The sequence below is a fragment of the Danio rerio genome, chromosome 21, assembly GCF_049306965.1.
Source record: "Danio rerio strain Tuebingen ecotype United States chromosome 21, GRCz12tu, whole genome shotgun sequence".
Lineage (NCBI taxonomy): Eukaryota > Metazoa > Chordata > Actinopteri > Cypriniformes > Danionidae > Danio > Danio rerio.
The window spans coordinates 8,591,546-8,605,784 of NC_133196.1; the positions used below are offsets into that span (position 1 = coordinate 8,591,546).

A 14,239-nucleotide genomic window follows, 5' to 3' on the forward strand; every position below is an offset into this window, starting at 1 on the left:
TACTCATGATCACACACTACACAACATCACTACAATACACCACGTAACATCCACTAGAGATAACTACTTTATAGTAGTTATTACAACACCAAACTTAAAAAAAAAAGATATGCAATTACATATTTGGTACCAATTTTGCTAGCTTGTTCGTAACAAGTAGCTAGCATGTTTCTAGCAATTGCAGGTAGGACAGTCTATCATAATGTTTGGACTGAACGATTTAATTGGACGAACGTTACATTTTCCAATTAATATTAACCCTTATGTTCAGTTGGGGATGTTTTCATTCACTCAGGAGTGATTTTGAGTCTTAATTTGGCCACAAATTTCTCTGTGTTTCAGCAAATGGAATGATTTTTGGTGACAAATCATATTTTGACACATATTTTGGGAAAATGTTTTAAAAATGGCCAAAAATTCAACAATATAAACTCTGGGCAAACTTACTACCCTTTAGTTATGTTGGTGGCTGTTTTTGCCCCATTGACTTCCATTATAATTACTTATTTTCTTTTTAGTTTCTGCCTACATTGATTAGTGTTTGTGTGTGTGTTTGTGTGTGTGACAGAGACCTTTGCGCACTTATCTAGATATCTCTGAGGAAATCAAAATAAGCAGCTCAGCTCTCAGAACATAGTAAACATAGTACTGTAAGTCTATTAATGCACATACACTTGGATATGCTGTTTTTAGTCCACAGAACTCCATATAAAAGCCAGACACGTTTTTTGCACAAGTCTACCTAAAGGGTTAATGCTGCCAACTGATGATCAACAGTAACAATGAAAAATTTTACCTCTTCTCAACAGGGAAAACCACCAACAATAAAGAATTTATGATTATATGCTGTCATGGCTTTGCAATCAAAAAATGTCAATATAATGGAAGTCAATGGGGAAAACAGTCAGTAGCATAACAAAAGAGTAGTCAGTTTAAACAGTACACAAGGGTTAATATACATATAAATGCATTTGGTCCACTTTATTTAATGATTTCTATCACAATATGAAGAAAAGACATTCAAGCAGCATAACAAAAAAAAAAATCTGAAGACAACTATCGCACCTTTAAATCGATATGACCTTTGATTTACCTTGGTTGCAGTTGTGTGAATGCATGCGCCTCCACCCCGGACAGCATTCTGGGTAAATTTGTAGATTAGGAGCTGCTCTGCTCACCTGCCTATAAGAAACCTTGTAGATGGTCCTGTAAAACACGCAATACAGTGAGTTGATGGTGCATGGTACGGTTTTGATATGTGTTTTCCTGTGCTGTTCTTACTTGTACGTGCTGCACATGCGGTGGTTTTGGCACATGGTGATGTAGGGTTTGTGTACAGGCTGAAGAAAAGACTCTGTGCTGTAAGACACGCGACGACTCCAGACATCACCAACACACACTCTCCTCCTGAAACACACACATATAAAGCGGGGAAATTAAGTATTAAACACGTCACCATTTTTCTCGGAAAACATATTTCTCAAGGTGCTGTTGACTTCCATATTTGCAAAGAAAACTAATCTTATTACAAATTAAGTAATGCATAATAAGATGAAAGGACGCAGGGAAAAAGTATTGAACACATGAAGAAAGAAAGGTATAGAAAGGCAGTGAAAGCCCAGACAGCAGCTGAAATCTTTCAGTAGTTCTTCAGCAACCCTCTGCCCTGCCTCATTGTAAAGTAATATTAGCTGCTTTAGTCCAACATCTACATTAGCAGGATGATGAAGATGAAACCAGAGTGGACATTTCAGCAAGACAATGATCCAAAACACAACCAAGGAAACTCTCAAATGCTTTCAGAGAAAGAAAATTAAGCTGTAGAATGGCCCAGCCAATCACCTGCCTTAAATCCAATAGAAAAAACAAAATAAAGATCAGATTTGATAGACGAGACCCACAAAACCATTAAGATTTTTACACTCTGTTGTAGTCTGTGAAAAAATTACACCTGATCATTCTCCATATGCGAGCCGTCTTTAAGCTGCCTTCATCAAAAAAGCATTTTCATTTCTTTGTTGATGCACAGAACTCATTTTTCAGATTTTTGTTTTGTTTTATTTTCATGTTTGTATTTTATTTTATGTTTTTTTTACCAAAATCTGATTTAATTCCATGTTAACATCTCCATTAGAGATATTATTCCCTGGAGAAAAAAAAAAAAAAAAACATGACGTGTTTAATACTTATTTTTCATGCTGTATAAACAATCACACTCCTGAACCAAGGATATTCCGTATGCTACTGTAAATGTTACAAGTTTCTTCTGCTCAGTTTCCTCTAACTTTCCTCTATATTTATTTCTGGGATGTACAGTTGAAGTCAAAATTATTAGCCCCCCTGTATTATTATCCCCTTGTTTATTTAGAAATAAACACATTTCTAAACATAACAGTTTTAATAACGCATTTCTACTAAACTGATTTATTTTATCTTTGCCATGATGACAGTAAATAATATTTTACTAGATATTTTTCAAGACACTTCTACACAGCTCAAAGGTTAACTAGGTTAATTAGGTTAACTAGGCAAGTTAGGGTAATTAGGCAAGTTATTGTATAGCGATGGTTTGTTCTGTAGACAAGAAAAAAAAAAAACTTTTAGCTTAAACGTTTAAAAAATTTAGCTTAAAGGGGCTAATAATTTTGACCTTAAAATGTTTTTAAAAAAATTAAAAACCTCTTTTATTCTAGCCAAAATTAAAATAATTGGAATTTCCCAAATTGGGAAATATTTAAAAAAGAAAAAATAAATAACTGACTTAATTGACTTCAACTGTATTTCTGAATATTTGGCATCATTAGTCCAGTCTTCATGCAGTGTCACATCCTTTATAAATCATTTTAATAAGATGATTTGATGCTCAAGAAACGTTGACTATTCTAAGTGCTGAAAACTGATGTGGTCTCGATTCAAAAATAAATTTTTTAAATAACTACTGTACATTGATTTTAAATATTTTTTGTAACATTATGAATGTCTTTGCCTGATGTATTCATGTGTCCTTCACTCTAAAAAAATATTTTTGCTGCTTATTTAAACTACTTATAAAATGAGCTGAAGCAATACAGTTTTTGAGATTTTTTAGGGATAACTTAATTTTGTTATGTTCTATGCAGTTAAATTTAAATTAAATTAACTTATTTGTTTTGTGTTGGGACAACATGGATGAATTGTGTTGAACCCTGCTTTTTTACAATGTTGATGGATTAAAATATATTTAAAAGACTCCAAACTTTTCAACAGTATATACATTGATGATTTATATTCATATACAGTGCTCGGCATAATTGAGCACACCTCATTTTAAAAATTAATATTTTTAACCATTTCTCATATGAGTTATTCATATGGGCAATGCACTTTGGTGCAATTTAACAAAACAGACTTATTAAACTGATTTATTTATCAAAATAATATTTTAGTCAACAAACATATTTAAAAATTTAAAGACAATACAAATAAATTTAAGTAAAATATTGCAAAACACTTTCCTCTTCCTCTTTTTTAAAAATTTGCATTTAATATTTTTCTATAACTTCAATTTGGGTGTACTAGTTTTTGGACCGTTATCGTAAGTTGTTTTGTTATATTAGCTCCAGATTTGGCTTCAGTACTGACTAATCTAATGTATATGCACAAAAATTATATTGTAGAGCTTCCTATTAAAAATAGGAATTTAAAAAATAAATTTGTGAGGGTGTACTTATATATGCTGAGCACTGTATATATTATTTATTTTGTAAGCATGCATGTATACAGCTTACAGAATAATCTTAAATCAAATAAATTATTATAATTTATTTTAAATAAATGTCATAATTATATTAAAAAGAACATTGTTCTTTATTAACATATTAGCTTATATTATATTTTATTATATTATATGTTAATATATTATATTGTATTTATTATATTATAATTATTATATTATATTATAATTATTTTATATTATGTTATATTAAATTACTATACACTCAAAAATGTTAGCTGTTTGTTCAAATTTTTTATTTAAAATAAAAGAACACAATTGAGTTTTGACAATTTAAAGTTTTATGTTCAATCTACTTAAATTTGTAAAAACTAATAAGTTACCCTAATTTCTTCATGTTCTGCCAACACAAATCAACATTTTTTGGAATAGCGTTTATTTTATAAAAGACATTTGGATTGTTGTTTATACTATATCCCAGAAGCTTGCTGTCTATCAGTTCTAAATGGACGTGACTGACTAATGTAATTAGCTGTTATTATATGCACTGACCTTTAACCTTCCTGTAACCCCTGATGCCCCAGAGCATGTGAACTGAATTTACAGACAACAGTGTGTGTGTGTGTGTGTGTGTGTGTGTGTGTGTGTGTGTTTGTGTGTGTGTGTGTGTGTGTGTGTGTGTGTGTGTGTGTGTGTGTGAGTGTGAGTGTGAGTGTGTGTGTGAGTGTGTGTGTGAGTGTGTGTGTGTGTGTGTGTGTGTGTGTGTGTGTGTGTGTGTGTGTGTGTGTGTGTGTGTATGTGTTTATGTGTGTTTTTACCCGTGATGACTGTGAGTCTGAGGTGTGCTGGTCACATGCAGGAGAAACAAAGAGGAGGAGAGCAGAAGCGCTGTGTACATCTCTGTTAGTCTGTCTGTTTCTCAGGTGTGTCTGACAGCAGAAAGAGAGACTGCAGGTCTGTCAATCCGCTACCTGAAAGATAAATACAGACATATTACAGTTTTTCTCAGTCGCTTTGGCACATTTCACAGATCAGAATTGAAACTTGCAAAACATTCATTCATTCATTTTCCTTCGGCTGTCTCTATTTCAGAAGTCGCCACAGTGGAATAAACCGCCAACTATTCCAGCATATGTTTTTCACAGTGGATGCCCTTCCAGCTGCAACCCAGTACTGGGAAACATCCATACACGCTCATATACTATGACCAATTAAGGTAATCCAAGTAACCTATAGCTCATGTCTTTGGAGTGTGGAGGAAACCGGAGCTCCCGGAAGAAACCCACACCAACACAGGGAAAACATGCAAACTCCACACAAAAAAGCCAACTGGCCCAGCCGGGAATCAAACCAGCAACCTTTTTGCTGTGAGGCGACAGTGCTAACCACTAAGCCACCGTACCATATAAATGGAAGGATGGATGGATACTGTAGATAGATGGATGAATAGATGCTATGGATTAATAGATGGAAACTGGACAGATGGATAAATAGAAGGACACCGTATGGGATATGTGGATAGATGGATACTGTATATAGATGGATGGATGTATGAATACTATGGATGGATAGACGGATACTGTATATAGATTGATGGATACTATGAATGGATAGACGGATACTGTAAATGGATGGATGGATAGAAACTATGGATGGATGGATGGATGGATGGAAGGAAGAAAACTATAGATAGATGGACAGGTGGATAGATGGATACTGTATATAGATAGATGGATGGATACTGTAGATGGATGGATGGATAGATGGATACTGTATAGATGGATGGATACTGTGGATAGATGGATGAATGGATACTATGGATTTATGGATAGACGGATACTGTATGGATGGAAGGACACTGTATGGATATGTGGATAGATGGATACTGTATATAGATGGATGAATAGATTGATGCATAGACAGGTACTGCATAAGAATGGATTGATGGATGGATACTGTATATAGATGGATGGATGAATAGATTGATGGATAGATGGATACTGTATATGGATGGATTGATGGATGGAAACTGTAGATAGATAAATGGATGCATGGATGGACACTACATACTGTAGATGGATAGGCGGATGAATGGATACTGTATATAGATGGATAGATATTATGGACGGGTTGATGGATGGATGATGGATGGAGAGACGGATACTCCTATAGATGGATAAATGGATATGATAGATAGATAGATAGATAGATAGATAGATAGATAGATAGATAGATAGATAGATAGATAGATAGATAGATAGATAGATAGATAGATAGATAGATAGATAGATAGATAGATAGATAGATAGTTAGATAGGTGGACGGACTGACAGATAGATGGAAGGACACTATGTATAGGTGGATAGATGGGTACTGTATATAAGTAGATGGATGGATGGTACTGTAAAAAAGATGGATGGATGGATGGAAATTGTAGATGAATGGTTGGATGGATCATTGGAAGGACACTGTATAGATAGATGGATAGGTGTATAGATAGATACTGTATATGAATGGATGGATGCATGGATACTAAAGATAGATGGGTGCATGCATGGATGGATGGATGGATGGATGGATGGATGGATGGATGGATACTATAGATAGATAATAAACTGTACTTACAAATAAACTGTACAGATAGATGGACAGGATAGATGAATGGATACTGTAGATGGATGGATGGATAGATGCATGGATAGACGGATACTGTACAGATGGATGGATACTGTAGATAGATGGATGAATGGATGCTATGGATTTATGGATAGACCGATAATGTATAGATGGATGGATGGAAGGACACTGAATAGATAGATGGATAGGTGGATAGACACTGTATATGAATGGATGGATGTATAGATACTAGATAGATGGACTGATGGATGGATACTAAAGGTAGATAATACACACACATTTAAAATAATACATTATGTTTAGTGCACTACAATGAAGAACTTACTAGTCAGTTCTTTAGATGTAAGATTAGATGTAAGAGTCTGTAGAGAACTTCACTAGTATTTAGCAAATGTTCTTTATGTTAAAGTGCTTCACTGAGCAGCTGGAGCTCATCACACACACAACTGCTCTTCAGACCGACATGAAGGATTAAACATATCATTTATAACCATTTTACAAAAGCACACAGTTATGACCTGTTTCATGTTTCAGCATGAGAGAGAGAGTTAATGCACTTTTAAAGGCAGACAATTAGAGAAAATGAATCATCGTTAAGACGAGCATTACAAATCACAGCCGATCGAGTCGAACACGATGCTGAGAAATGCATGCACATCTAAATACACAAATACATTCACAGCTTTCCTCATAATTATCATCACTGTACATTTTCATTTTGGTTGTGATGATTGAAAACATATTCCTTGTCTTTATTTGTAGCATGAAAATCTCAGGTAGTACAGTTTTATTTAAAAATTGGTTTAATGAACATACAAACATAATCAAAAAAGGACAAAGGCAAGGGTATCAGTAGACAAGTATAGCAGCAAAAGTCAAAGAGAAAAAAATCAATAATTAAATAAATAAAAAATAATAATAAAGAAATAAGGTAGTGCAGGTTTTAAAGTAGAGATGAAATCAAAACTGACCATATGATTTTGTTAACTCATGTTGCTAGTTTTGTGGTTAACAATTCATCTGTGCATGTCATTAAGAAAAAAAAATAGTTTGCCCTTGTAATCTTTAACTAATCTGAAGCTGACTTCCTGTTTGTTTTCAGTTAAAGAGCCCCTATTATGAGTTTTTGAAAATGACCTTCCAAACAGCGTGCAACACATCTCTAAGTGAATGAAAACATCCAGCTAAGGCTTAAAACTGAAAGTGCACCGTGTTTAAAAATATAGATTTTTTTAATAAAAGATTCAACTCGGAGTCGTTTAAATGAATTGTCGTTTATCCAGATCTTTTGCCTGTTCGTATCGACGTTGACACGAAACAATACCAAATATGTTCTGTGCCGGATCCAGTAAAATGAACGCGCCTTGCCCTTCAATCGCTAGCAGAGTGTGGGTTTGTTTAGAACTGATCTTGACTGATGATGAGTGAATTATTAATATGTGAACATTCTTGTGATTAATGCATTGTTCTACCCTGCAGTGGGGGATTCATTGGATGTTTGTTAAATGAAAGATCAGAAAAGACTAATGATGTATGGGACTTTGTCAGAGCTTGACTGAAACTTTATCATTTAATATTTAATTGTGTTTTGTTACTTGTAATCGCTCCACGTGGCTTGTACTGTATCTGGTTAACTCTTTATATTCTCATATCACATCTGAAACCACGTTAAAATGCAACGCTTGCCACTTTTTTTACTGATTTAAATGCGTTTGTGAGCTCGCGATACTCCATCGTTTGTCATTGCTATGGCCACGGTCAGCTGTTCCTACACACGTGCAGCTGCGATGGTCAAGTTTCAAAATAGTTCAGCTTTTGCCACTGTGTGGATTAATACTGAATGTGTGTCGTGGTTAAGAATAGAGCAATATGCTGGAGTTTAACTGCATTGCTTTATTGCACTCCTGCATTGGGCTCGCACATATACTCTGCACTCTGACTACTTCAACAATGTTGATAAGCCGTGGTGAGCATTTTTCTGTCTTGGGCTGAATGCAGTCGACCAATCGCAACAGACTGGGTCATCGGGCCCATCAGCCAGATTCGCATTGCGCTAAGGAGGGGTTTGGGAATGAATCGCTGAACAAATCATATAGGAGTAATTAGGTACAAATAAAAGCTAATTATAGGACAATGAAAGTGTTTTCTGACCTTGTATGCATATCAGCCTGTTGTTGGAGACAACCAAACCAAAATATGACCTTTTTGAATGCATAATAGGGGCTCTTTAAATTTTCAGATTACATCTGTTTGAGGTATTGGGCATGTCTAATATACTTAACCACGCCCCTCCAACTGTCAGTTATGACAACAAACAGAGATGGTGAGCAGGAGGAGTCTTTTAGGTTGTAAAAAAACTCTTCTAAAACAAATTTCCTGATCATTCTGAATAAAAAATGCCTACTTTACTACATCCAATCAGCTCGCAGTAGAAAAAAACAAGCCACGCCCACTGCTTTCTCATTTAATATTCTGTTTCCCTAGGAACTTTCACAATACGGTAAAATAATGGTCGGAGCTTCCAGTTCATGCAGACTTTAAATATTACTTCAATAAGTAATATTTATATGAACATAACCTAGAATATGTTATTTAAAACATGGCTTTGATTACAGAAACAGCATTCAGCATGTTGACCAACCACACACACACATGCCTGCTTCAAATGAAACAAAGCCAGCTATATTAAAAGTCATTTCTCTTCCTGAACGTATGTATATGCTCATGTTCTCTCATCTTGAACAGCTTACAGTAATCATCAGGTTATTGCTGCTTTAATGAGTTCAGCTTTACAGAGCGGTGTAAAACTGATTTCTGTGTTCCCCGGAGAGCTTTTGACAACAAGCCTAAAGCCTCCGCTATTAGACCTACCACTACCTGCGTGAGTGTGTGTGTAAAAAGCACTTTAAATGAGCTCTTGTCTCATATTTTCTGGAGATTAACAACCTATCTTACCCTGCTCTGTTCTTAATGGTTTTGTCCTGTGTGCATGTGCAGGCTGGTAAAATGTGCATTGGGGAAGTGCTACTAAATGTTCCAGAATAAAACTTCACTTTTGGGATTTTTAAAGTCACCATTAAATCAAATCAGATTTTTTTTATTTAATATTGTAGTATTTTGTTTAAATATCTTACTTCACACAATTCCTTAATTTTGTCCCCACACAAATGAATGAAGAATTGTGTTGATTTAGCTCATTTTAAGTAAGTAGTTTGAACAAGCCGATTTTTTTTAAGTGTAAATAAATGTACATCTGATTTGCTTTGCTATTTTTTTATTTATTTGTTTATCCACCTAATTTTTAATCAAATTAACGTCTCTCTCCCTTCTCATCTGATCTCTGATTGGTGGTTAATTGTGTGAGGGCGGGACCAACCAATAGCAAATCTCCACCATCTATTTAATTCACTATTGACAAAATTAAATCCAGTTTTTTTCTCATTTGGAAAGCAGTTTTAATTGGATTTATAAAGCAATAAGGGGGTGACACAGTGGCTCAGTGCACTGTCCCCTCACAGCAAGAAGGTCACTGATTGGCCCGGGTCCTGGCCAGTCGGCATTTCTGTGTGGAGTTTTCATCTTCTCCCTGTGTTTGTGTGAATTTCCTCTGGGTGCTCCGATTTCCCCCACAGTCCAAAGCAGGGGTCACCAACCCTGTTCCTGGAGAGCTACCTTCCTGCAGAATTCAGTCCTAACCCTGATCAAACACACCTGAACCAATTAATAGTACCTAAAGCAGCACTAGATAATTACAAACAGGTGTGTTTGGTCAGGGTTTCAACTGAAATGTGCTGGAAGGTAGCTCTCCAGGAACAGGGTTGGTGACCCCTGGTCCAAAGACATGCACTATAGGTGAATTGAATAAACTAAATTGGCCGTAGTATGTGTGTGTGAATGAGTGTGTGTGGATGTTTCCCAGTACTGGGCTGCAGCTAGAAGGGCATCCATTGTGTAAAACATATGCTGGGTAAGTTGGCGGTTAGTCTGTGGAGGCCCCTGATGAATAAAGGGACTAAGCCGAAAGAAAATGAATGAATAAAACAATAAATTGGAATACACTATATCAGGGGTGCACAAACCAGGTCCTGGAGGGCCGGTGTCCTGCAAAGTTTAGTTCCAACCCCAATCAGACACACCTAGGTCAGCTAATCAAGCTCTTACTAGGGCTGCGTCTAAAAGCACATACGTCCATACTATATAGTAAACTAAAACAGTATGCGAGCTGAGTATATGTCCAAATTCATAGAATTCGAAAAAGAGTATGCAAGAAGTACCCGGATGACTTACTACTTATATGGTGAGATTCTGAAGTGCGCATCCAATGCAAACTACGATATCCCATGATGCCCCACGAGAAAATACATGAATGGGAGTGAAGCGACGCAACTGACGTGGGTAGGTCACATGATCATGACAAAATGGCGGATGTATACTTTATAGAACGTACTTTTTTGACAGTCGGGTAGTATATTTACAATATTAGTAGGCAATTTGGGACGCAGAGTTTCGGCACCCCTCACTATATCAGCTTCTGATTCATGACAACTTTTTTTTTAAAAGGGCATTGTCCAAATATGACTACACTTTAAAAAAATAATTTGTTTATATAACTTGTTGATATAACCTGATTTTAAGTAATTTAAGGGGCTGATCACACTGAACACGCTTTTTGCGTTAAAAGGTGCTTTTTTGAATGGTTTACTAACGGTCGTGAGAGTTTTGCATGCTGAATATGCGCCCTGTGCGCTTCGTGTTTTAACTGCCTGCTGCGCCTTGTGGTTTTGCCATTGCAAGCTATGCACTCGCAGTTGAAAAAAGTCAACTCTGAGCAGAAAAAACGTCTCTTTCATTCTCCAATCAAATGAAAGCAGAGGTGGGGTTTCTGTTGAGGGGACAGCAGTGTTTGTGTTGTCAAGACCACTACAGAGACTTTTAAAGATGGAGGAGAGACTTGTGGTTGCTGTTTCATGTTATCCAGAGCTGTATGACTTTACAAATCTTGAATATCACAATATTGGGGGAGGCAGTGGCGCAGTAGGTAGTGCTGTCGCCTCACAGCAAGAAGGTCGCTGATTCGAACCTCGGCTCAGTTGGCGTTTCTGTGTGGAGTTTGCATGTACTCCCTGCCTTCGTGTGGGTTTCCTCCGGGTGCTCTGGTTTCCCCCACAGTCCAAAGACATGCAGTACAGGTCAATTGGGTGGGCTAAATTGTGTGTGTGTGTGGATGTTTCCCAGAGATGGGTTGCGGCTGGAAGGGCATCTGCTGCGTAAAAACTTGCTGGATAATTTGGCGGTTCATTCCGCTGTGGCAACCCCAGATTAATAAAGGGACTAAGCCGACAAGAAAATGAATGAATGAATCAATACCACAATATTATTAAATATTACATTTATAACAATATCAGCCAAAGTGCTCGCGCACAATACGCAGTTGATTCAGTCTTTGCCAAGTGACATAAAAAGAGCACCGCGCTTCTTTTTTCTTGTTAACAAAAAACGCACTGCGGTGCACCTCGCATTTTTGGTATGTAAAAGCTTGTTCGCTGCGATCGCCCCTAACTGTGCATATTTATAAAAATTAAGTTAAGGCAACTTAACAGTTCCAAGTTACAATGAGTTTACTCACTTTTAAAGTAAAGTAACTAATAACATTTTACGCTGTAATAAATTTAGCTAAATTAAAATGTTACTTTTCAAAAAATGATCATGAAAAACACGCACACACAGTTGAAGTCAGAATTATTAGCCCTCCTAAATGATTAGGCTCCCGTATTTTCAACAAATTTCTAAACATAATAGTTTTAATAACTCATTTCTAACAACTGATTTCTTTCATCTTAATGATGGTTTGTTCTGTAGACAATCGAAAAAATATTGCTTAAGGGGGCTAATAATACTTACCATAAAATGTTTTGTAAAAAATGAAAAACTGCTTTTATTCTGGCCAAAATAAAACAAATAAGACTTTCTCCAGAATTATTATTAAATATTATAATATTATTAATTAATTTAGGAATTAAAAAATAAATAAAATATTCACAGGAGGGGGACTAATTTAGACTTCTACTGTATGTATATCTGATTGTCCAATATAATATTTATGAAAATATCGCCATGTTCACAGCTCTGGGGAGGTTTACCGTCTCAGCCTGAGCATTGTGGGTCAGTAACTCTTTACACGTGTCTGTATAGTTTGATCAGGACGGCCCACCGCAGAGCGTCCCACACCAAAATGATCCAATAAAGTAGTTTAGGACTTCTGGATGACGTTCACACAGATCTCCTGCCAAACATTTAATGCTTTCTACAGCTCCACACCAACAAGCTATTTGAGCTACAGCGACTGATCACCGAAACATGTAAACACTTCCACGTGTCCAATGTAAATCTTGCCAGATATCTGACTCGCATTGTGCATCGGCAAAAGTAACCCTTGGTTTAGATCCCGGTTCAGTGTGTTACACTAAATGAGTGTAAATTCCCATTCAAGCCAAGAACTATATAAGCATGTTGCAGTCTTCTTGTCTGCTGCTTTAATTGAGCATGCTCTTTAAAGCAGGATTCTGATTGGCTGTTAACATTCTTGTTGATTACCAATTGAAGTCTTAAAGAGGTAGTTCAGACCCTAAATATCCTGCTAAATATTGAGGAAAAACAGCTGTTGACTTCTGTAGTTGATACAAATAATACTAAGGAAGTCAATGACGGCATTCTTCAGTTTACTTTTTTTGGATTAAGTGGAGGGTGAGTAAAGGATAATGAGGCGATATGCTTAAAGGAAACCTTTGATGAAAATCGTCTTTTGTAAGCTGTTTGGACAGAACTGTGTGTAGCTATAGTGTGTCCACAGTCATATTGGGGTGATATAAACCCAATAAGTCTCTTTTTTTAAATTTCCTGACATGAAAATAGGATCCAAATCCCTCCCATTTTAAGGCCCACCATGACATGACATAGGAGTTCGGTTTCCCCGCCCACTGAATTGATTGACAGCCGCATATTAACATGTCTCCGTAGTAATGCATATAATTATGTCAACAAGACAGGATGTGCGGAAAGCAACATCCTGTCTTAGGCCCGTTTACACTAGTGCGTTTTAGTTTTAAAACGGCGTTGTAGAATGAAAACGATCCACGTCCACACTCGTGTTTTACCCAGCGTTTCTGAACTGCTCTCCGTCCACACCAAAACGCTGAAAACGCACATCAAGTGACCACACACACACACTCGGGCAAGCGCTCCAGCATTTCTACCCAGATGAGAGCTCTGCTTGTCGGACTGCTCATCAAGCATCTCCCGCTGGATCTAATCTCGCTATATTTGCTAAACGTGATATTTCATTCATGTTGTTGTCTTTATCTAACGACATATTCCCTGACTTTGGTCATTGGAATCTATTAAGTTACTTGTTCACGGGTAACATGTTTTGGTTAAGCGCAAAGATAAGTTAATGATTAATCCAGGTACATTGACTGATCGCTTGCCTTTATTTCCTACAATGTATAAACTTATTGTATGTTATACTTTTATAATTATCGATTATTAAAACTGATATTCAGCAGAAGAGAGGGTGTGTTTCTTATTTTCACTGAAATTGAAAGGAGGCAGTTGTTATCGGCTCCGTTTTGTTATAAATATCCACACAGTGAAGATGACGCTCATATATGCTGCACGGCGCCTCAACATGTCTGCTGTCTGTTAAGTTGCTAATATTAAAAAGAAAATAGGCAGTTCCTTAAATCATGTTTACATTTTATTGTTGAGAAAGTGAAACAACCAGGGTGATGTGAATGAAGTTATAAAGTACACTGTTCCCTTTGAAGATTTACCCGTGTCCTCGATATGTTTTCCATATCAAACTGAGAAGGGGGAGACTGCAGCCTTGATCAA

The 14,239-nt window shown here is 36.4% G+C and overlaps 1 protein-coding gene and 1 long non-coding RNA gene across 6 annotated transcripts in view; one reads left to right on the forward strand and one right to left on the reverse strand.

Annotated features, from left to right (window-relative positions):
- The window catches only part of egfl7 (EGF-like-domain, multiple 7), a 36,882-nt gene that overhangs the window by 16,857 nt on the left and 5,786 nt on the right, over nt 1-14,239 (reverse strand). For all 4 annotated transcript variants that reach the window (XM_073934957.1, NM_001040385.1, XM_009295171.5 and 1 more), the window contains exons 2-4: nt 4,531-4,683; nt 1,282-1,407; nt 1,094-1,206 (exon numbers count right to left, since the gene is read on the reverse strand). In XM_073934957.1, the coding sequence (XP_073791058.1) occupies nt 1,094-1,206; nt 1,282-1,407; nt 4,531-4,610 (319 nt within the window). In that variant the 5' untranslated portion in view covers nt 4,611-4,683. The remainder of the gene's footprint in view (nt 1-1,093; nt 1,207-1,281; nt 1,408-4,530; nt 4,684-14,239) is intronic.
- The window catches only part of LOC141379972 (uncharacterized), a 60,475-nt gene that overhangs the window by 14,847 nt on the left and 31,389 nt on the right, over nt 1-14,239 (forward strand). The gene's annotated exons all lie outside the window — the stretch shown is intronic.